The 25,510-nt window shown below is 39.4% G+C and overlaps 1 protein-coding gene across 3 annotated transcripts in view; it reads left to right on the forward strand.

Annotated features, from left to right (window-relative positions):
- The window catches only part of LOC103556625 (RPGR interacting protein 1), a 38,133-nt gene that overhangs the window by 11,320 nt on the left and 1,303 nt on the right, over positions 1–25,510 (forward strand). For all 3 annotated transcript variants that reach the window (XM_070585916.1, XM_070585926.1, XM_070585905.1), the window contains 4 exons: positions 9,118–9,215; positions 17,965–18,157; positions 20,297–20,381; positions 23,249–23,379. In XM_070585916.1, coding sequence (XP_070442017.1) covers positions 9,118–9,215; positions 17,965–18,157; positions 20,297–20,381; positions 23,249–23,379 — 507 coding nt within the window. The remainder of the gene's footprint in view (positions 1–9,117; positions 9,216–17,964; positions 18,158–20,296; positions 20,382–23,248; positions 23,380–25,510) is intronic.

A 25,510-nucleotide genomic window follows, 5' to 3' on the forward strand; every position in this document is an offset into this window, starting at 1 on the left:
TCTGATGTTTCTTCCTAATTAGATTCAGGTTATGAAGTTTTTACAGGAATACCACAGAAGTAATATTGCGTCCTTCTCACTGCATCACATTAGGAAGTACGTGATGTCAGTTTGTCCCATTATTGGTGATGTTAACTCTGATCACTTGGTTAAGAAAGCATCTGCCACATCTTACTATCATAAAGTTATCATTTTTCTCTTTGTAATTATTAAATAATCGATGAGAAGATATTTCTAGTCTACATAAATATCTTGTTCCTCATCAAATTTCACCTGATTAATTTGGCATCCATTTATGTGGGGGTTTTTTTTTGCCTGAATCAATTACAAAATGTTTGCAAAATACATTGCAAATTTGGAAATGAATCAATATAAATAATAGAACTGCTAAATACAGAAATTTGTGAGAGAAATGGATGGGTTAAAAGGAGATTAGACACAACTGAAGTGAGACTTGGTGAAAATATCCAGAATAAAGCAATGAGAGACAACAAAATGGAAAATGTTGTTCTATCTTGTTCCAACAAGAAGGAGAAAAGAGCCATAAAGGATAAAATTAAGAGGTCTAAGCTACACTTAGTGAAATGTTGGAGAAGAGAAAGAAGGGGGACAGAGGCAATATTTAAAGCAATAATGACTTAGAATTTTCCAGAACTAATGAAAGATATTAAGATTCAACGAAATGAAACTCAAACAGGATAAGTAAAAGTAAATACAAATCTAGACATATCAGAGTAAAAATGCAGAAAATAAAATCAGAAAGAAAATACTGAAAGCATCCATTTAAAAGAAGAAGACAGCCATGGGTGCATCGGTAAGATGGACAACTGACTTGTCAAGAGCTACAGCTGTAGCCAGAAACCAGTGGCAAGATACCTTCAATGTGTTGGAAAAAACTCCTAACTGCCAACCAAGAATTTTCTGTACAAAAAAAATATCCTTCCACAGAATAGACATTTAAAGACAAACGAAAATGGAGAGTTTGCTTGCAAGCTACATTTTACAGAAAACTTAAAGGTTGTTCTTTAGGTCGAAGGAAAATTATCCCAGAAGGAAACACAAAGATGTAACAAGGAATGAAAAGCAAAGAATATGGGCTAATTTAAATGATTTTATAAAGCAAAAATATCAGCTTGTGGGGTTTAAAATATATTCAGAATTTAAATAAATAATGTAGTGGGTTCAGCGGTGGCCCTCCAAAAGATATATCCATGTTCAAAACCCTGGAACCTGTAAATGTTACCTTATTTGAAAAAAAGAGTCTTTGCAGATATAATTACATTAAAGATCTTGAGATGAAGAGATCATCCTGGATTATCTGAGTGGGCTCTGAATCCAATGAAAGCATTCTCATTAGAGACATTCAGAGGAAAGACACATGCAGAAGAAGAGGAGGCAGTGTTACCATAGAGTCAGAGTTGGAGGGATGTGGCCACCAGCCAAGGAATGCCTGGAGCCACCAGAAGGTGAAAGAGGCGGATTGTCCACTAGAGCCCTGGTAGTGAGTGTGGACTTTCCCAACACCTTGATTTTGGACTTCTGACCTCCAGATCTGTGAGAGAATAAATTCCTGATTATTCTTTTCTTTTTTCGTGAATGCTTTCACCCTTTTTTCTCTTAATATATTTTAGATAGATGGTTCGTCCATAACAAGGTTAAGTGACTTGTATATGTTTTATGTAAGCCAGAGGCACAACCAAGGCTAAAATAACATCTGGCCCAGCAACTAACATTGCTGAGTGAGCTCATGGGAAGTTCATTATCACCTTGAAGATCCATTATTTTATTGTAAAATGAATGACTCTACAGAAAAGAGAAAAGAGGCATAAAGCATAAAATGAGGAGGTCTAAACTACATTTAGTTAAATATAGAAGAGAAAGAAAGGGACAGAGGCAATATTTAAGGTGATGTGTATAATTCATATCCACATTCAGAAAATGAAGTCATGAGAAGGTGGTCTGTTTTTCTTGAGATCTGTTTTTGTCTCTCTCGGTAGTTGTGGGTTGCTTTCTTTAATTTCTTTCAGCAGCTTCTGGATTCCAGCATTAGGTTCATCTATCTTTAACCTGTGTGCCTAGAGGGGCAATTTTAAAGTTTCAAGGCTTCACACAGCATCTTTTCTCCACTGCACCTCCAAGGAATTCGGGCCCAGGTCGAGAGTGATGAGGTTCTGGTTGCTGCTGAGGGCAGATGAGAGATCTGCACAACTGAAAGAAGTGATGGCACAGCCCCACAACCACAGACATCTCAGGTGACACAGTGGTGTCTTCAAAGCCTCACACAGAAACTTCAGTATAGTAATTCCTATGTGATTCAGCCCCAAATCCAAGTGTATTAGGCTTGATTTTTGTGGGAGAAGCTTTGACAGGTGGTTGCAGCCATCACTGGTTATGTTGCAGTACCATAGCATCAGGGTCTGTAGTTTAAATTGGGGGTTACTCAAGCCTTCACACACAGGTTCCACCCTACCTTCCTAGAGGGCACTCTGCCCAGCACAGTTGTGTCAACCTCTGGTTGATGATCAAAGCATAACAGAGCTCCTTCCAACAGTTTCCTGTAAGATGACAGTTTTCCAACGACAACCTCTGCAGGAAGCACTTTAAGTGTCTCAAAGTTGTGGACAGGAACTTGACACCCTCATCCAGGAGCTCATTTGCTGTGAAATTCAAGCATGCCAGGGACCGGTTGATGAATGATGTCAGAACAAGACACCAACCTGAGATAGTGAAGATTATATTTTGGTTGTCTCAAGACCTCCGACAATGGGGAAAACATATCATTTTGGTCATTTCTTTGAAGGGCCATGTGCGTTGGAGTTTCCTGGCCACCAAAAGTGAGGCAGAAGTTTCAATAAACATCAACTGGGGAAATATTTTTGAGGACGACTTTCTGGAGATTATGGGTAGTGGAGGCTTTTTTCACAAAGAATCCTCACTGATGAGGTACTAAGGAACCTCTCACTGATGTCCGGAAATAGCAGATTCTTGATTGAGCCAAAGATAGAACAAAGGTCCATCCAGAAAGGAAGCGATTGTGCGTCATTTTGGGACCTCTCAACCTGAGTGTCTGACTCTGATGTGGTATCATTCTGCAGGAATATCCCCTTTTCTACCTGCAGCAAAATTATCTGTAAGTTTTGACAATGCTTGAAGGCAGAACCGTGAGTGCATGATGTCCATTTTATTTTTCAAATGCCGAAACATTTTCTTGATGTGGGCCAATACATTCTTCAAAACCTGCTTCTCCTGAGATTCGTCAAGATGGTGCAAAACCACCTAATGTCCATCATTGAGGAGAAGGATTTATTCTCATCAAGCTGTGCTTTGTATTTCAGTAAGTCCCATTTGACCTCCAATGACATCAGGCATCCAAAAGTTGTCTCCAGCCTCCTGGCTCTCTTTTTGTTCAAGAGGCTGAGTAAGAAATACTCTACTCGGGTCATGCGGGTTCTTTAGTGTTTCTTCCTTGGAGAGCAGCTTCTGCACATCCCCAGTATCCTACCTGAGGCTATCCCTGTCTTCCTCCTCCTTGCTCTCCGGATTGTAGAACATGATGGCAAGAAACTGCTGGACACTGAAGTGGATGAAGGAGTAGCAGCCCTCAGTCTTTGCCTTTCTGGAGGATATTCTTGTCCAGGAAAAAACAGAAGTCATACTCCTTTGACCCAAGTCTTCTGAGGTCTTCTCCATCAAACACAGATGTCTGTGTCCACATGCCCTCAGCACCTAGGAGACACAGAGCCTTCATTGGAGCTTGGAGGCACTCACTGGGACAGCAGCCAGGCGCCTGTGTGAACTGGCTGCCAAGGAAACACAGGAACAGCAATGTGGTGGTTTAGCAAGTCAGGGCAGGGTCTTCCCCCTTCTTCATCTGCAGTTTCAGACAAGTACAGATGTTCCAGGACATGGCGGGATCTCAGCCCATGTGCAACAAAGCTGCCTTGCTCCTTGTCAGGTTGAAAGCTCACAGTGCTTGATCTTCATCTTCAAAGTGTTTCAAGAAATACGCCTTCCTGTGCCACTCTAAGAACCCTTCCATTTCTGTGAAGAGGGGCTGTTCAATCAAGAGTCAGAGCTCTCTCAGGGCCCTAGGTCACATCGTGATCAATAAAGTGGCCTTGGGTAAGATTTTTCTCTTCAGCAAAGTATCCAAGAGGAGAGGCACCAGCTTCTGCTTCTTCCAGTTGCCTCATATATCATGGAGAAGTGCCCCTGAAGGGATTCCCAGCTCACTGAAACCATCAGTGGTGAACAGAATTTTCTGCGCTTGGGCTAGGATATGTGAAATGACATCCTGCAGTTCGGGCCAGTCCTTGGAAACCAGCTCTGCCAAAGTGCATGACCCACTGTGGTTGAGTTCTTTGTGGCTGAGATAGAAGGCAGAATTGAATGTTTCTATGAGGTTGTCCTGTGTCCAGTTCAGCATCAACTTCTTTGCCAATGTGGTTTTGCCACTGCCCTCAAGACCGTACAGCACCACTCTGTGTAGAAGTGGCTCTGCAAGCATTTTAGGATTACAGAATGGGATCAGTGTCACATATGTCTGGGTGACAATAAGGACAATTTCAATGACTGCAAGCCTAAAGTTGCTCTTAAATTTCTGTTGTTTTAAGCTACCAAGTTTGTGGTATTTTGTGGCAGCAGCCATAGAAAACTAATGCAGGCAGTAACAAGTATTTGGTAGTTAACCAACACTTCTAAAGAACACTTGCATCAAAGAAGAACTCCTAAGGAAAATTAGAAAATATATTGAACTGAATGAAAATTAAAACACAACGTATTGCAATTTATGGGATGCAGCTAAAGCAGTGCTTATAAAGAAATTTTTATGGCTTTAAATTTATAATTAGACAAGAACAAAGATCTAAAGTCAATAACCTAAGCTTCTACTTCAAGAAGCTAGAAAAAGAAAATAAAATCAAACCCAAAGGAGGAAATAATAATAATCAGGGCAGAAATCAGTGAACTAGAAACCAGAAAAAGAATAGAGAAAAATCAATGAAGCCAAATATTGTTTGTTTGAAAAGATCATTAAACTGGATAAGACTTTCTCTTGAATGACTGTACTAATTAAGATCCAACCACGAGACAGAGACTACATAGTAATTTGAACAGGAAAAGTTTAATATAAAGAATTATTAACTAAAACAGAAGATTGAACTTGGGGATGAGGATTGACTAGTAAGAAGTAAAGAGAACTCTAAAGAGTACAGAAATGGGAGATTTAAAGAACATCCACTAATTCCTAGAGCTGATCAAGCTCCCAAAGAAGAAACAGAGCTGCTAGACAGTCCCCTTCAAGGCTGAAATCCAGACCTCACTGGAGACAGTTAAGTTGTACTTTACTGAATGGCATGGAAATTTGCTGTGGCTGCACATCAGAACTCAGAGGAACGGTGAAATTGTCCTCTGGAATGTTGGCGGTAAACCATTCACAGAGAGGTGCCAAGCCAGTGGCATTTCACTGTGAACTTACTCTAGGGGGTAACAAGGAAACTTTCCATGGGGAGATGCCATGTGCTACTGGCCATTGGGAGCTGCTGGAACTGGATGCTGCGGAAGCCATGTGCTACCAGAACTGTGTTGTGCAGTAAACAATGTATGTTGCTGGAGTCAGGCCCTAAGTTGCAGGAGCCTCATCTACAGAGTCCACATCTGCTGCAGGAGCCTGCCTAAATGAGCACACTGGAAACAGGAAAAGAAACCTTTTCCTCTTCCAGTGATCCTCCAATGCTCTCTACTGAGAAAACTTAACATGATGCCAGCTGGCAAAGAAGAAATGCTTGCAGGGTCCAGCTCCATTATTGCAGAGCAGGCAGTGAAGTTTTTATTTTGACCTGAGAAGCAATAAATTGATAACTGGCATGCTGATCAAGAAAAAAGAGCAAAGACCTGAGTTAGCAAAATCAAAATGAATGTAGGGTCACTACCGACCCTACTGTTAAAAGGACTATAAAAGAATATTATGAACAACTTTATGCAACTTAGGTGGAAAGGACAAATTCCTAGAAAAATTTTCCAAAACTGACTCAAGAAAAGATAGAAGATCAGTATTGACCTATAAAAAGTAGAGACAATGAATTAGTAATTTAAAATTTTCCCACATCAAGAAGTCCAGGCCCAGATGGCTTCATTGATGAATTCTATCAATGTTTAAGGAAGACATAATGCTGATCCTTCACAGTCTCTTTCAGAAAATAGTAGAGCAAGGGAAACTTCCTAACTCATTTGATTATAAAGCTAGTATTATCTTGATATCAAAGCAAGCCAGTGACATTAAAAACAAAACAAAATTACAGACCAATATCCGTCATGAGCACGATGCAACATTCTAGTTAAATATTAGCAAATCAATTCAGCAAAATATAAAAATATTAAAACAATTGTACATCACAATCAAATGGGATTTATTCCAGGAATGCAAGGTTAGTTTTATATTAGAAAATTGATTTAATTCACTGTATTACTAGAATAAAAGCTAAAAGTTTTATGATCATCTCAATAGATGGAGAAAAAAGCATTTCACAAAATCCAACTTCCATTCTTTTTTTTTTTTAATTGTTTTTTCTCCCCAAATCCCCCCAGTACATAGTTGTATATTTTAGTCATGGGTCCTTCTACTTGTGACATGTGGGATGCCACCACCTCAACATGGCCTGATGAGCAGCACCATGTCCGCGCCCAGGATCCAAACCAGCGAAACCCTGGGCTGCTGAAGTGGAGCATGCGAACTTAACCACTTAGCCACGGGGCTGGCTCCCAGCTCCCATTCTTGATAAGGACTCTCAGCAAACTGGGAATAGAAGGAAATTGCTTCAGACTAATAAAGGACAATAATATGTACAGCTAACATCCTACCTAATGGTAAAAGATTGAATGCTTCTCCCCTAAGATTAAGAACAAAAAAAGGATATCTGCTTTCACCACTCCTGTTGAACACTGTAGTGGAGGTTATAGTCATTGCAATAAGGCACGAAAAAGAAATTAAAATTACTCAGGATAAAAAGGAAGAAGTAGTGCTGTCTTTCTTTGCAATTGACATGATCCTGTATTTAGAACATCACAAGAAATCTACAAAAATTTTTTAAAACCCTAGAACTAAAAGCAAGTGAACAAGTTTGCAGGACATAAATCAATATACCAAAATCAATTGTATTTCCATATACTATCAATGAACAATGTAAAAATGAAATCCAGAAAACAATTCCATTCACAATATCATCCAAAATAATAAAATATTTGGGAATAAATTTAACAAAAGAAATGCAAGCCCTGCATACTGAAAACTACAAAAGTTCCTGAGAGAAATTAAGGAAGATTGAAGTAAATGGAGAAATATACCATATATGTGGATTGGACTACTGATAATTGTTAAGATGGCCATTCTCCCCAAAATTTATATAGAAATGTGAAGTACCTAGAATAGACAAAACAATTATGTAAAAGAAGAAGAAAGCTGAAAATTTTGTACTACCTGATTTCAAAACTTACTATAAAGCTACAGTAACTCAGACAGTGTGGTACTAGCATAAAGATAGACTTATAGATCAATGAGATAGAATTGCAAATCCAGAACTAAACCCTTATATTTATGGTCAATTGATTTTCTACAGAGTTTCCAAGGCAATTCAAAGGGGAATCTAATCTTTCTGGTAAATCTAATCTCTCCAATGAATGGTACTGAAACAATCAGATATCCCCATACAGAGAAAAAAAAAAAACTTAGACACTTACTTCACACCATACACAAAAATTAACCAAAATAGATCATAAATCTAAATATTAAAACCCAAACTATAACATTTCTAAAAGAAAACATAGGATAAAACATTTGACCTTAGATTAGACAAAGATTTCTTAGATATGACACCAGAAGCATGATCCATAAAATAAAAAATTGATAAATTGGACTTTAGCAAAATAAAAATGTATGCTCTTCAAAGGACGCTATTATGAAAATGAAATGATAAGCTACAGCCTAGGAAAAAATATTTGCAAATCACGTTTCTGATAAAGGATTTGCATCCATGATCTATAAAGAACTCTTGCAACTCAACAATAAGGCAGCCTAATTTAAAATGATTTGAATGGATATTCAAAGATATATGAATGGCTAATAAGCATACAAAAAGATGTTTAACATCATTATCATTAGGAAAATGCAAAATAATACCACAATGAAATACCAGTACACACCAAGAATTGATATATTCCAGAGGCTGATTGTACCAAGTGTTAGCGAGGATGTGGAAAAATTGGAACCTTGTACATTACTGATGGGAGTGTAAAACATTACAGCCACTTTAAAAAATATTTGGCTTCTCCTTAAAAAGTTAAACATATAGTTTACAACCCTGCAATTCTACTCTTAAGTATCTACCCGGGAGATATGAAAACATTTGTCCACCCAAAGACTTGTACACAAATACTCATAGCAGCATTATTCATCATTCAGAGTAAGGAAAGATATTTTTTAAAAAAAAGAAACAAAATGCACTAATCATAAAGAAAAATATTGATCAAGTTGACTACCTTAAAAGTAAGAATTTCTGTTCAGCAAGAGATTAAACAGGCAAGCTAAAGAGTGGAACAGATATTTGTAACTCATGTAACTACCAAAGGGCTCAAATTCAGAAAATATACAGAGTTCCTCCAAATCAATAAGAAAAAGACAAACAACCCAACAGAAAAATGAGCAAAAGATTGGAAAGGCACTCTGTAAAGGAAATTCAGATGTTCAGTAAAAAATGTCGCATTGCAAGAGAGCGTGTGGGATGGGAGGTGTTGTTTGAGTCTGTCTTTGGAAAATACAGTCTGCCACACCCTGATCGCACTGCTTTTCCTCGGCTGGTCATTTTCTCCAGCCCCTACAAAAGGAAGGACTTCCTTCCCTCCCTGCTTCCTTCCTTCCCTCCTTTCTTCCCTCCCTCCCTCACTCCCTCCTTTCTTCCTTCCTTCCTTCCGTCCTTCATTCCATTCTTCCTTCTTTCCCTTTCTTTCCTTTTTCTTTTTTCGGAAGTGAACCCTGTGTGTTTGGCAAGCTTCCAAACAAGTCAATCCTTGAAAAAGACAGGGTGTTCTGAAATAGTTCTGTAACTCCAGCCTCTTCTCTGACAGACAAAGAATCCTGCGAACAAGCTTCTGAAGTCAGTGAAGCACAAACTACAGACAGTGACGAAATAGTGACACCCGTATCTCAGAAATGTCCTAAGGCAGTAAGTACATGGGGGTGATCGTTGAGTATGAGACAAGATTGTACATAAGGACAGTTAGTGTGCTTAATGACCACATCTGTGAAGTGCAAATCCAGTTTTCAATGAACCTGATGGGAAATTCAAGTTATTCAGTTGAATTTACATTGCAAGTGAATAGAAGTCTGTTGATACAGATTAAAAGATCATTTTCTTAATTTGGGGTAATGAGGACTTGCTTCAACCCTTCTCTCTCCTTTTTGGGTCCCTTGCCTGCCTCCTTCATTGCGTCTTGTGATTCATCCCTAGCCTGAGTGATAACCCTTTCTTTAAATCCACCTGAGGAGAGCAGGTTGACTCTGGGAGGTAGGGGCGGGAAAAGAGGAAAGGATTCTCCATAGGAGGGCTCAGAGACATCATTTAGTTTCTGAAGTTTTTGACCCAACCTTTAAAACCTGTAATTACAATTATTTATTAAACATTTCAGCCTCAAATCTCTTTTGGAACTAATTGAGGATACACACACACACACACACACACGAATAAATATCCACCGGTATATTCAGCAGTCATCATTGTATTAGAATCTCGTGGGGTTGTAAATGAGGTATGAGACAGTCTCTCCCTGGAGCCACTAGAACACTTCCTGGCACATTTGTAGGTGCCCAATAAATATTTGCTGAATGAGTGACTGAATGAAAGACTAAAATCCGATCGAGGATTGTGAACATTTTTACACACAATGAAGAAAAGTATAGTGTGACCTAGAATCAAGCAGGTAGATTATGTGATATAAACTCTAAGGTTTGTAAGAATTCAAAAAAGGGAAATTATTGTTCTTTTGTAGAGGTCAGAAAACTCTTCCTTGAAAGTCAGAACTTGTACTGAGGATTTTCAGGAAAATGAAGGATATTGGAGTGAGGAGAAGCAACTCAAAATCAGTAAATTTAAATTGTTAGTATGGCAAATAGTTAAGTTTGTCTTCTTCTGAACTTTTATCTGCCATATTTTTTTAGACATTGTATGATTAATATCTTGAGAAATGTTTGCAAGATAGACCAGAACATAGAATGTTACAACTAGACAATAACACCTTAGGTATAATAAAGGTGAAGAAGATCAAATGATGTGTCCAGGATTATAGAGCTAGTTAGTGAAAGAGCTGGAGTTCCAGTCAAGGTTTCTAAACCACGCGCCTCTCAGATCAAACGGAAAAGCAGCCAGCTGATCAGCAGATTTTTTTTTTTTTTGAGATTTTATTTTTTCCTTTTTCTCCCCAAAGCCCCCTGGTACATAGTTGTATAGTCTTTTTTGTGAGTCCTTCTAGTTGTGGCATGTGGGATGCTGCCTCAGCGTGGTTTGATGAGCAGTGCCGTGTCCGTGCCCAGAATTCGAACCAACGAAACACTGGGCCGCCTGCCGCGGAGCGCGCGAACTTAACCACTCGGCCACGGGGCCAGCCCTGGTCAGCAGATTTTTGAACTACAAGTCAAACAGATTACATTAAAATATTACTCTAAGTTAAAGGCTCCTAAATAAGATTTCCTTTTAGAAAACCTTTGTGTACCCAAAAATGTTGCTTGAGAAACTAAGTATGGAAAAAAAGAAACTAAATATGAAAACCAAGCCTACTTAAGCAAAAAAATTAGTGTTATTATCAAATTAAACTTACAACACAGATACGTTTATACTCAATAATGATTGTATTTCACAATAGGTAGGCATAAAAGATCGAAGGGGTTGCAGGCCCAGAGACAATGCTTGAGCTCTGTTGCTCTTGTGTTTGGAGTCAGCTGGGATAATGGAGGAGAAAGTGTAGCATTTAAGAGCATGGAGATTTGGTTCAGACAGAAGTGGTTTATATAGATGTAGCATACAGCATGGTGACTATAGTTAATAATACTGTATTGTATATTTGAAAGTTTCTAAGAGAGTAGATCTTAAAAGTTCTCATCACAAGAAAAAAATCTGTAGCTTAGTGTGGTGACGGATGTTAACTGGACCTATCGCAGTGATCATTTCTCAATATACACAAATATCGAATCATTATCTTGTACACCTGAAACTAATATAATATCATATGTCGGTTTTTAAAAAAGTGGTTTAGATCCTGGCTCTGGTACTTACTAGCTATGCAGCTTTGGGGGAGTTACTTAAACTCTATTAGACTTTGTGCCCCATTTATAAAATGGTAATATTAAGTATATCTACCTTATAGTGATGTGGGAGGATTTAAGTAAGGTAATGTCTGGTAAGGGTTTCATACAGTGCCCGAGACGCATCAAACACTGAATGATAGTGGTGATAATGTTGATGACGGCAATAGTCTACCCTCTCCAAAGTATTCTGGTTTTCAAGGTTGAGCTTCTATGATCTGGTTGTGGCCCCTCCAAGGAAGAACTAGGCCCTAAGGGGAAGAGATTGAGGCAGAAGGGTGTCAGTTCCCTTCTGCCTGCCAAGTCCATTGAATTAGGTTGAACAGTACTACTTAAAGAAGACCCTTCCAAAATGTCTTTCCCTTAAACTACCAAAAAAGTGAAACAACCACAGTCCATTTGGATCTTTTAACTGCTCCTCTCTGAGTCCAGAATTAGGACAGTTCCTGTGTTCATAGGATGTGTATAGGTCTGTTTGCCAGGAGGTCCTGTCTGTTAATCAGCACCAGATTCCTAAAGACCCTCTGTATTTGCCTTCTCTCTAAGCATCTCCAGGAAATGATCTCAACCCGAACCACATGGTTTCCTCCAGATGAAGTCCCATTCCTGGTGCCAGAAATCTCTCTCTCACTCTGAGTGGACCAGAGAAAACTTTTCCCTCCCCTTCTTAACAGCCACTAATGAGAAGGGAGCAATCATTTCATTTGCCCTACGGCCTCATGTTACTTACTGTCTTTTAGCCACACCATGTATTAAGAACCTCAAAGTTCCTTCTCTTTTCTTATACTCTTAATTGTATAAGAATGTCCTGATCCCTTGTGTATGCTAGCTAATTAATTTTCACAGCTCTGCCTCCCAGCCAAATTAGCTAGCACACCTGAACTAATAAGCCAATGGGAGCTGTCTGTCTGGCACTCATGCTGCATAACTAACTGCTCTCAGGGGTTCTGCTAGCAAGTTCAAATGAGTTAGTTAGTATATATTACAGTGGTTCATATGCTGAATGTTAATAATTGTATACTTTATTTTTTGCTGTTCAATCCCACTAAAGTTATGTAATGGAACCAGGTCATGTAAAGGATTCTGGATCAAATTAAAATACTGACCCATGTATTAGTAAATTTGGACTGCTATAACAAAGTACCATAGACCTGGTGGCTTACAAACAACAAAAATTTATTTCTCACTGTTCTTGAGGCTGGAAGTCCAAAATCAGGTTGCCAGCGTGGTCAGATTCTGGTGAGGACCCTTTTCCAGGTTGCAGACTGCTAGCTTCCCATTGTATCTTAACATGGCAGAAAGAAAGCCAGCTAGCTCTTTGGCCTCTCCTTATAATGGCGCTAATTCCATTCCTGAGGGCTCCACCCTCATGACCTAATTACCTCCCAAGGGCCCCACCTCCTCCAAATACCATCATATTGGGATTAGGGTTTCAACATAGGAATTTTGAGGGGGACACAAACACTCATTACATAATAAGCCATATGAAATTATCATTTTTCGTTTTTTGAGGAAGATTAGCCCTGAGCTAACTACTGCCAATCCTCCTCTTTTTGCTGAGGAAGACTGGCCCTGAGCTAACATCCATGCCCATATTCCTCTACTTTATACGTGGGACTCCTACCACAGCATGGCTTTTTGCCAAGCGGTGCCATGTCCGCACCCGGGATCCGAACTGGCGAACCCCGGGCCACCGAGAAGCGGATTGCGCAAGCTTAACTGCTGTGCCACTGGGCCGGCCCCTGAAATTATCATTTTTATAGATAAAAAGTGGTGGACTGTTGACAGTTTCCTATGGTCCAACCTAACAGGAATGAATAAGGCCTCTGTGTGTACCTGCCTCAAATGTTCATCTTATTCATCCTCCTAATTCATCTTCGTTATCAGAATAAAGTTGATATAGTCTGCATAAATATGGATTTCTGATCATTTGTCCCAGGATTATTTGCAAGTTTAAAATTTTAAAAATTAAATTACACAAGCAATATAAGAATACATTTTTCTTTTAAAAACTAGGATATTCCAGATAAAGCTAAATCTCTGTTGACCACTGCCTATAATCCCTGCTGCCTCTGCTTTTACCCCACGAATATCATTGTTTTGAGTCTTGGGGTGTATCTTTTCAGATCTTAAAAAAAAGAACTGTAGCATTCATATTGATTTGTATTTGTTTTTTTTTTTTCGCTTTCAAATAAATGACATTAAACGGCATGTATTATTTTTTAACTTTTTACTTTGAATTAATTATAGATTTGTAAACAGTTGCAAAAAAAGTACAAGAAGGTACCATTTACCTTCACCCAGTTTCCCCCATTTCTTTTTCTTTTTTGGTACATATTATTCTGAAACATGCATTTTTCGATTAATAGTGTTTTGGGAGTCCATCCATGTTGATATATTTAGCTTTTTCTAGTTCATTCCTTTTAACTGCTGATCAGTAGTCCATTAAAATAATATCTGACCTTTTCTTTAGACAAACCTCAATGGGCAACACTGATAGAGCTTTTACGCTATATGTACTTAATATTCATTAGCTCGCTCAGTCCTCATGGCAGCCCTGTGAGGTATTGGCTCCTTCAACAAATAATAATGGGGTGCTTGTCTGAGTGTTTGCCAGGCTCTGTAGACGCAGAATGGTGACTAAGACAGACTTGGTCCCTTCCCTCTTGAATCTTACAATCTACAAAGGGAAAACACAGATAAATCAGTGAACAAATAAGCCAGATACTTGCTAATTCTAAATACTAGGAAGAAAATAAATAGGGTGATATAATAGATAGTAATGGGAGGGGTTGAGTGAGGTAAGGAGGTAAAGAAAGAGCTCTCTGAGGAGGGGACATTTGAACTGAAATCTGAAGAATGAGAAGGGAAGAGCTGGGAGGAACTCTGCTTGGGCGGAGGAAAGGGCACATGTAAAGGCCCTGAGGTAGAAAAGAATTTGGTTTTTCTGAGGTACAGCTATCAAGAGAATGTTATGGGTCAATTATATCTCAATAGAGCTGGGGACAGGGGGAGAAAAGTCTACAGTAAAATTTCCTAACCAGACTTTGTAAACGAGCCTTGAGAGGAGAGAATGTTTGATGACCATACCTAGCTTTTGCAGAATTTGCCCTCTGACCTGCATCCAGACCGACTGCACCAGGACCTTGTCACTTTCACTTCTGTATAACCGAGTACCTACAAGAAAAGAGGGAAAAAAGAAAAAAGTAATAATGCCGCAATGAACATCCTTGTACATATCTATCTTTGTGTGCTTGGCCATGTTTTTGTGGGACAGATTCCTAGAAGTGGAACTATTGGTTTTAAAAGGGATGCGCACTTGAAATTTCGATGGGTACCACCAAATGATCATCCTCCCAAATTATACCAATTTATGCTCACCCAATAGTGGCCTTTTTATCACAGTTGTCCCCTGATGCTTTCAGTTCCTAACTTTAATGGGATAAGAGTGTTTGTGAGGGAACAAGTCAAAAGCAATTTTGAAAAATTTAGATCTAGGTGGCGTGGAGAGGTAACAAAACAAATTAGGGGGGTGCTAGATGCTGGGACCAAAGGGGTTAGCAAAACAGACTTGTGGTCCCAGAACTCACAGAGCTCACAGTCTATGAAGTGTTGTTCCACAGAAGTATAATGTGAGGCACAAATGTAGTTTTCTAGTAGCCATATTAAAGGTGTAAAAAGAAACAAGTAAAATTAATTTTAACAATACAGTTTATTTAACCTAATATATCCGTGATGTTATCATTTCAACATGTAATCAATATAAAAAAATATTGAAATATCTTACATTCATTTTTCTTTTCATGCAAAGTCTTCCAAATCATGGGTGGATTTTAGGCTTACAGCACGTCCCAATTGAGACTGGCCGCATTTCAAGTGCTCCATGGGCACGTGTGGCTAATGGCTACCATGTTATATAGCATAACTCTGGTGCAATGTTTTTCAACTGTGAGTTGGCATCTCTTAGTGGGGAGTGAAATCAAAATAGGGGGTCCCAGCCAGCACTAAAGAAAAACTGAGATAGCCTGGGGTTCGCCGGTTCAGATCCCAGGTGCAGACGTGGCACCGCTTGGCACACCATGCTGTGGTAGGCATCCCACATAGAAAGTAGAGGAAGATGGGCATGATGTTAGCTCAGGGCCAGGCTTCCTCAGCAAAAAGAGGAGGGTTGGCAGTAGTTAGCTCAGGGCTAATCTTGCTCAAAAAAAAAAAAAAAAGAGAAAGAGAAAAGAAAAACTGAGATAGAGTAGAATACAAAATAACAGTTTGCTTCACACATAGTAATGTCAAGAATTGTTTCTGGAGACTTTTATTTCGGTGATTAATACACACACATACAGATGCACATACAGTGAGTCTTACAGTTTGAAAGCCGCTTGTCTGATGGTGGTTCATTTTTATTTTTATTTTTTGAGGAAGATTAGCCCTCAGCTAACATCTGCCGCCAATCCTCCTGTTTTTGCTGAGGAAGATTGGCCCTGAGCTAACATCCATGCCCATCTTCCTCTACTTTATATGTGGCACACCTGCTACATCATAGCTTGATAAGCAGTGCATAGGTCCGCACCTGGGATCTGAACCAGCGAACCCCTGGCTGCCAAAGTGGAAGGTGCGAACTTAACTGCTGCGCCACGGGGCTGGCCCCATTCATTTTTAACTATGGGGAAAATATTCATCCCCACTAAGCATAGGCTTTTCTGTTTTGGTAAGATTTATTTCATCACAGACAATTCATTTGTAAAACACCTATTCCTCAGACACACCTTGAAAAATTTGGCTTAACTTTTACTGAGACTACAGCATAGGGTTTGCAATAATTTCAGCAGTGGCATGAGAGAACTTTCTAGGGTGATGGAAATGTTGTGTATCTTGAATAGGGTGATTATGCACTTCTATACATTTGTCAAAACTGTACTCTTAAGGTTTTGCATTTTACTGTGTATAAATTATACCTAAATCTTTAAACACAGATTCCCAGGACAGTCCAATATAAGTGGCTTTTACACTTTTTTTTTTTTAAGATTGGCACCTGAGCTAACAACTGTTGCCAATCTTCTTTTTTTTTTTTTTGCTTTTTCTCCCCAAATCCCCGTAGTACATGGTTGTATATTTTAGTTGGGTGTCCTTCTAGTTGTGGCATGTGGGACGCCACCTCAGCATGGCCTGATGAGCGATGCCATGTCCGCGCCCAGGTTTCGAACTGGCAAAATCCTGGGCCGCCGAAGCGGAGCTCGCGAACTTAACCACTCGGCCACAGGGCCGGCTCCGCTTTTGCACTTTTTTTTTTTATGACAATCACTATAAGAAATACATTTCTACATTATGCCCATATGTAGAAATACATATACAAACACAGTCATATACAAACACAAGTTTCAAGAAACAAGACGTACCTTTACCATTTGCCATGCACTCTCATATTTTCTATTCTCTTCTAGCCTATCCTGTCTATTCTAGGCTATCCTGTCTAGCCTATCCTATCTTATTTTATTCTAGTCTCTCATTTAAAAATATGCTAGTGAAACCCAGCTAGCTGGCCCATGCGTGTCAAAACCCACATTTTGGAAAATACTGCAGAGACTCAATGGTTTTCATGATGGGTGTTGTAGGAGGATGTGTGGGGACTATTGAGAGGGAAGCATCAAGTATCTTTATTTTTAAGAGGCACCCGGGTTGTTCTGATGCAAATTTGTTGAGAAATTTTGTCTGAGCTTCCTAGGACAAGGCACAGGAGGCTCCATTTGCTTCCGAAGAGAAAAAAAGATGGTGGGGGCGCAGATCTTCAAAGAAGTGAGGATATTGGCCTGGCAACCTAGAGGAAAGAGGCACTCACGGATGAAAGGAGAACTGTGGCCGGCAGGGGGCCATCCTGGATTGACTCCTCACTAATGCCATGACACTGACTTGCTGCCACACTGTGCACAGGGGGACAACACGGGGATGGACACGGGGCACAACCACGATGGATGGGACATGGAATGACACTTAATGTTGGCCTCAGTTTACTTCTTGAAACCAGAGAGGTGTCAGCTCTCCTCTTGGTGTCCTTAGTGCAAAAGTGGATGCAGGAACAACCAAAAGAGCATGGTGGTTGTGGCGACAACTCTGAAGTGGAGCTGAAAACACTGGAGTTGCTGTGGGAGGACAGGGAGCTCTGATGCCCTGCTCTGTGGCCTGCACTGAGGTGGGCACAGGAAGCACTGGCAGCTCTTTGCTAAATCTCCAGTATCGATAGGCAGTCTCCTAGGACCCAACCTCAGGAAAATACTGGATTGGTTTTCATCGAGAAAGTTTAAGAAAACTATCTGTTCAGAAAGTTTCTTGATTCTTTCTCTATGTGGAGATGGCTGAGAAAGGCTGGTCTGGAGAAATGATTTACTGGACTGGGAGAAAGAACAACTGGATTCTCTTTATAAATTTCCCACAGATGAGCTGGGACAATTCAGTCAAGTTGTCTCTTGGTGCCAGTTTTACCCATAACTTGATTCTCAAGGAGTGGTATGTTAGATGAGAATGCCTGTGATTGATTCCTAGAGAGTAATGTGTTAACTAGATGGAGTATAAACACTTGCGGCGTCACTAACCTATAGGAAATAAATAAACATTTTCCTTATCAGAAATCAGAGAAGATGTGCATTGAAATTGTCTCCCTGGCCTTCAACCCAGAGGCTGAAGTGATGTACGATGAGAACATAAAGCAGGTGTACGTGGAGTACAAGTTCTACGATTTACCCTTGTCAGAGACGGAGACTCCAGTATCCCTGAGGAAACCGAGGGCCGGAGAGGAGATCCACTTCCACTTTAGCAAGGGTGAGGCCGCCCTTGTGCTTAGCGGGGGAAGGAGGCGGACAAACGCTTAAACTGAGGGCTCACACTACTGTGGACTTCTGATGGGGTGGATTCAACCATTTTATTTTATTTTTTTATCAAAGTAATATATGCATATGGTTTTAAAACATCAAATAGGCCTTAAAAGATTTTTAATTAAAATTAAGCAGTCCTTTGTTCCACCGTTTCTCCACAAATCACTCCCCCTTGCCCCGCCCCTTCCCGCCTCAGTCCGCCACACCACTTTTCACTTTTTGTCCTATTTCTTCTGTTTTTTGGCTGCATGTTTCTGAGAAATGTTTCTATTGCAGTTTCCTGATTCACCAATTTTAGACATTATCTACTAACTTCCTCTCTTGGCACATAAAACTTATCTCTCTTACACCACACCCATGCCCCCTGCCTCCCATATAGTTGGATCATAATTTTTATTTAATCCAATCTTAATTGTTTCTATTCTATTGTGGATACGTAAATATGAATTCTTGTAAAGCCGAGTAGTATGACATGATTATATTTCCTTGTTTATTATTTCTTTTCAATTTCTTATTTGCTTTATTTTTATTATACCTATTGTAATTCTTTTCACATCCTCCAACAGCCTTTCCATATTTTCAAATAAACCTGTCAACTAATTTATCTATTTTTTTCCTGAAGACCTCTCTTCATCCTTTTGCTCCTTTCCTGTTCAGCTGTTATGTCACTGCTGTGTGGGGAATCTGATTTAATTCTCTCCTCTGCTGGATTTCATGTCACCTGGGTCCTGTGTCAACCTCTGTCTCATTTATTTTCTTATTTTAACAGACCATAGTTTCCAGTAGCTTTTAAAGAAAGAGTACATTGGAAGTAGACATTTTGAGACAGTCATGCGTGAAATCTCTTTATTCTACCCATATATTCCATTGGTAATGAGACCAAGTATAGACATCTATATTGAAAATATTTTTGTTGAGAATTTCAAAGCTGTTCGTCCATGGTCTTCTAGATTTAGGCCAGGAGTCTAACTTTTGTATGAAAACTACCGTCTACCTCCCTGGAAGACTTCAACATTTTCTCTTTATCTCTGATGTTCTTAAATCTTAGAATAATCTGCATATTTTTCTTTAATTGTTTTGGCCATACAGTGGGCTCTTTCAATCTGGAAGCTGCTGGCTTTTGGTTCTGGGAAATTTTATTGCATTTCTTTGATAATTTTGTTCTCAGCATTTTCCTATTTTAGTAGGATTTTGGATCTTCCAAATTGATCTCTGATTTTTATCATTTTTCTCCTATAATCCTATCTCTGTTTTTTCTTTCCTTCTATTTTTGGGGAGATTTCCTTAATTTTATCTTGCAGTCATTGAATATTTATTTGAAATTTCTGAGAATTGTTTCTTGCTCTATTCCTTTTTTTTTCTTTTTAAAAGTATATCCTGTCCTGATAGCAGACGAGATAGAAGCTTATTCCTCACTTGTCTTACACGAGTTCAGAGGTGGGCAGTCCAGGGCTGGATCCAACGTCCTGTCCTGCCTTTTCATCATCCTACTGCCCGTCTTCCATCCTTTTGGTCACCCATGGTCCTTAATGACCTCTGGGGAAAGGAAGAATGCCTCCCAGCTGAGCCTGGGAAGCAGGTTTCACACAACACAATGGCCAGAACTTAATCACATGGCCGAATAGCTAAAATAGAGGCTGGAAAACAGACTGATTTATTGCAGGCTGCAGTATTCCCATATGAAAATAAGGAGGAAGTGGGGAATGGATGTTGAGACAGGATGGCTCCCTGAGTCGAACCTGCCACAAAACCCAAATTTCTAGGTGGCCCTTTGTATCAGGGGTGGACAAATGTTTTCTTAAAGGTGAATATTTTAGGCTCTGTGGGCCAAACAGTCTCTGTCACAACTACAGTATTCAACTCTATTATTGTAGCTGGAAAGCAGCCTTGGGTAATATGTAACAAATGAGCGTGGCTGTGTTCAATAAAACTTTATTTACAAAAGCAGGTGGCCAGCGCATGGGCCCTAGTTTGCTGACCTCTGCTTTATATAACCGTTTTACATACACCACTTATGAAAGTCTTGGTGCCCAAATAGCAACAGTATGTGATTCTTTGCTTTTTTAATTCTTTCCTTTAATAACAGTGATAGACCTGGACCCACTGGAGCAAAAAGGCCGAAGGCAATTTCTGTTCGCTATGCTGAAGAGACAAGATCCTGAGCAAGGACAGTAAGCATCTGCTTTCCACTTTGAAGGAAAAGAGATAGTCACACAGGAATTCAGGGGTTTGAGTTTGGTTTTGTACCAATGCTAAATATTTTAAAACTACTTCTTTTTATTTTTTAAATAATCTAGGGTTTTTTTCCTGCTTTTTCTCCCCAAATCCCCCCAGTACATAGTTGTATATTTTAGTTGTAGGTCCTTCTAGTTGTGGCATGTGGGACGCTGCCTCAGCATGGCCTAATGAGTGGTGCCATGTCTGCGCCCAGAATCTGAACCCGCAAAACCCTGGGCCGCCGAAGCGGAGCGTGCGAACTTAACCATTCAGCCACGGGGCCGGCCCCTAAAACTTCTTTCTTATTAATTTACTCAATGAATTTCTCATCTATTTGAGTCCAATTTATGTTTGTGACTGACTGCATGATGAATTATAAAATCTCATAGGTTTAGTTCACTTTTCACCCATGCCAGCCCCTGATAAGCGCTTTTCTTGTGGCAATAATTTGCTTGAATACTGACAGTGCCCTATATGAAATGGACAAAACGCTTTGACATTCTGAGATAATTTGATTCATTTCTCACAAATGCAATATCATTGCTAGCTTACCAAATATTATGCCTTTATAATGTTAATTTTATATTTAGATTTTTAAGACTATTTCTCCAAAGGAATACTTTGACTTCAATATAATTGAAGTAAGTTCTAGGTCTATTATAAGTTTTAGGAAAGCGACTTGTCATTATTCCTGTAATCCAAGGAGGCCTACCTTTAGACATTCCAGATGAAATGCATGGGATATAGTTATAGTAAGAAAATTATCCATTCTTTAGCTGAAATTTGAAATTCAAATTCAAGTGGGCATCTGTTTTGGGGTGTTTTTTGGGCAAAATCTGGCAACTGTACCTCCTTTTCATGTGTGGGGGTAAGAAGTAATATTAGGCTTTTGTTTTAATCCATTATTTTTCTAAAAGCCCAATAAATTTCTTTAATTTGCATTTACTTCATCTCTAGTTAGTCATAGAAATGATGAAAAAGAAGCCAGCCGAAATCAACAGTGACTCTGACCTCAGTATCGCTGAGGACTTAAGCAGTTGTAAGCTTACTGGGCACTTTTGGAGATGGAAAATGATTTATTGTTCCTTTCTGCATTAATGTTAAATTTAGCTTTTTCTTTTCTTTTTTTTCTCCCAGCAGTCACAGTACCCTCTCTTCCTTGATTCGCAAACACAAAAAAGTGGTAATCTTTTTCCTTTCTTTTCTTTTTGTAACCTTTAACTCAACTTTAGCTTTCCATGGATTTTGCGTTTGACTTTCTTTTTGCCACTCTGGTACGGAGGACAGAACATCAGCTCTGTGATCACACGGGCCTTGTTTTGAATCCTGACTCTTCCACAACCAGCTCTTTGATCTTTGAGATATTATTTAACTTGAAGGCTCCCGTGAGGATAAAGTTGAAATAACATAATTTACCTACAGCACTGGATATTGTGCCCAGCAAACTAGCAACGCTAGTTACCATCCCTTTCTGGGAAAATTGTGTGTGTGTCAGCATTATCTCTTTGCATTGTTGAAGTTCTCAGTAATGATGGAGAGACATACTCACAAATGAATAGTGCTTAATGGGCTAAGAATGTATCCCTTTCAGAATTTCTTCTTTTCATCTTAATTGTGTTTAGCTGTGATTTTAAGAACTTGAATATTTAGTCCTATTCTTGCTCCCTTTGCACTATTAGCCACCAATATTTGCTTTTAAAAAATTAATAGGATTATGAAATGTCCAGAATAGGTTAATCCAGAGAGGCAGAAAGTAAATTGGTCACCAGGAGCTGAGGAAGAGGAGAACGGGGAGTGACTGCTTACTGGGTATAGGATTTCTTTTTTGGGGTGAGGAACGTGATTTGGAATTAGATAGTGGTAATGGCCGCACAACATTGCGATTATAATAAAAAACACTGAATTGTACAGTTTAAAGTGGTTAAAATAGTGAACTTATGTGAATTTTATCTCAAAAAATGTAATAGGTACCAGTTTCTGGAATTCAGTATCGTGCTTTCTAAGCTAAGTCAAGATCATAATTGCTGTTGATGCTCACTGCTTGTGAGGCACTCTTCTGTGTCCTGTACAGCATCATCTTTCAAGACTTAGAACAACTCTAAGGAATACACTTTTTATATTTGTTTTGCAATTCTGTATTGCTTCTGTTCCCTTTATTCTGCTCAGGCTTGGTACCCAACTTTTCTTTTCTTCAGAAATTTAAAACCTTTTCTTCTAACTTCTCCTATAATCTTAGTTTTTGTGCAACAGCTTGGTTTTGTGTCCATATCAAACCTTTCATCAAAACTGTAAACCATGGGGCCAGCCCTGTGGCAGAGTGATTAAGTTCGTGTACTCTTCTTCAGCAGCCCAGGTTTTGCCAGTTCAGATCCTGGGCGCGGACCTAGCACCACTATCAAGCCATGCTGAGGTGGCGTCCCACGTAGCAGAACTAGAAGGAACTACAGCTAGAATATACAACTATGTACTGGGGGGCTTTGCGGAGAAGAGGAAAAAAAAAAGGTTGGCAACAGATGTTAGCTCAGGTGCCAATAAAAATAAAAACATTTAACAATTGTAAACCATCTTACAAGGAACTGTAACTGTTGTTAAGATTACTTAACCAGCTACATTATCTCGAGTTTTAATTCCCTCTTCTCAAGGCCTGTTGTTACTTTATTCTGATTCCTTCTCTTTTGCTGTTGTCGTCTTGTAAATGGAGGTGAGGGATAAGTGATTCAGGGAAGACATTGTATAATTTGTGATTACTTTTATCCTTATTTTATTTTTGAAACCTAAGGGTATCAGCAGTGCTGAGTTAAATGGGCTTTTTTCCCTCTAGTTTAAAGTTTACGGTGGTTAGTGATCCCATGGATGAGGAAAAGAATGAATGTCAAGAAGTAGGATATGCATATCTGGAGCTGTGGCAGATCATGGAATCAGGAAGAGACATTCCAGAGCAAGAGCTAGACAGTGAGTAACCAACCTTTGTGCTTCTCTGTCCCTCTTATTTCTAAGGAAATCATCCTAACACTGAATGCTTTTCCTGTTTTATATTCAGTACTTAATTACCACTGCAGAGTTGATGAGACAGAAACTGAATTGAAATCCCTGTAGCTGTACTTATTTCTAGATCAAGCATGAAAGTAATCAGTTGTATATTTTAGCCCACATACCCCATGACAACTAGCATCTATTATGAACCTCCAATGTTTGAGGTAGGGAATTTTTAAAAAGACAAGTTCTTTTAATTTCAATCAAATTTAAACATCAGAATTCCTGCCCTCTCTTAGGCATGTAACGTTTCTAAAGGCAGCTAATTCTCCTCTTTTAGCGATTATGCATCCCGTCTCTGAACTAGACACCAGCTCTCCTCTTTCCTCACATCCATTGGTTACCAAGTCTTATCCATTCAGAAGTATCTTGACCACATCCCCACAACTGTAATGGTTTTCTAAACCATGCCACTGGTTTTTATACAATAAATTTGATCACCACATCCTTCTTAATTCCATTTACAGACTGTTTGCTGTTTTAAAAATATTTGCATTTCACCGGCTTTAGGTAGGCCTGCTCTGTCCAGTCCTCACTGCTCCCTATTACCTTACCCACCTGGGACTTCACACATTTACCTTATCTGCCAGGCTGTAGTGGGCACTTAAGATTATCCGTTAGACCAATGTTTTTCAAACTTCCAGTCATGACCCATGACTGGATGGTGAAATTAAATTAGCAAGTCACAACCAGAATTTGAAAAAAACCAAATAAACCAAAACTGTAGAAAATGTCAAGAGTACATTGCACATAAATATTTTGTGGAACTTGTTTTATGTACATATCTATGTGATGATATATATATATTTTTTTTGAGGAAGATTAGCACTGAGCTAACATCTGCCACCAATCCTCCTTTTTTCGCTGAGGAAGACTTGCCCTGAGCTAACATTTGTGTCCATCTTCCTCTACTTCATATGTGGGATGCCTACCACAGCATGGCTTGATAAGCAGTACGTAGATCTGTGCCTGGGATCCAAACTGGCAAACCCTTGGCTGCCAAAGCAGAGTGCATGAACTTAACTGCTACACTACACCACCAGGCTGGCCCCCAGTATATAATTGTTTTTACTGTTTAAATTTTAGTGTTTAAATTTTAGTGTTTTAAATTGTTTAACTTTTGAGAGGCTGGCCCCATGGCACAGTCATTAAGTCTGGCGCAGTCTGCTTTGGTGGCCTGGGTTTGAGGTTCAGATCCTGGGTGCGGACCTATACCACTTGTCAAGCCATGCTGTGGTAGCAACTCACATATAAACTAGAGGAAGACAGGCACAGATGTTAGCTCAGAGCGAATCTTCCTCACCAAAAAAAAAAAAAGTTTTTTGAGGAATAGACTCTTTAGACCAAGTGTGACAAAGTTTAAACTTTAGCTGGTGGACAAGATTCTTCATTATATTCCTCTAGTACCTTCTCAACTGTGATAGTGGGCAAGGTATTTAACCTCTCTGTGCCTCTTTCCTCAACTGTAAAATGTAATAGCAGTTCCTACGTCACCGGGGTGCCATGAGGATTAAGGGGTGCTTAGATGAAGACTAGGGGAAGATTAAGTGCTTAGGACAGGGCTTGGTGCGTGGCAAGTGACATTTCTGCCAGCTGTTTTCCAACTCTCACTCCTGTCCACATCCCCTAAACATGCCATGCTGCTCCTGACCTCCACGCCCTTTGTACATAAGGAAAATCCCCTTAAGCCTCATTCTAATGATCTCAAAATCCCTAAGCAAATGAATGTTTCTCTATTTTTATTTTGATATTTTAATCATCAAAAGAAAAACATAATTTCCTTATTATGGTCTCCCTTCCACTCAGGCTTTAATCATGTCAATCTGATTTTAAAAACAAAGCTCTGCTCTCTAGACCTGCAGCTACCTTCTGTCTTGTCATTTCAGAACTCAGCTCCTTGAAACATTTACTGAACGGTCGGTCAGTGCACAGTGCTAGCTCGGCACCTCCTATAGTCTTCAATTACGACCAAGTTTCCATCCAAGGCCTTCAGTGACTCTGTTCTTACCAATATTCCTAACTGTCAAATCCAGTTGGTTTTCTTACTCGT

Source organism: Equus przewalskii, chromosome 1 (assembly GCF_037783145.1).
Source record: "Equus przewalskii isolate Varuska chromosome 1, EquPr2, whole genome shotgun sequence".
In the NCBI taxonomy this organism is placed as follows: domain Eukaryota; kingdom Metazoa; phylum Chordata; class Mammalia; order Perissodactyla; family Equidae; genus Equus; species Equus przewalskii.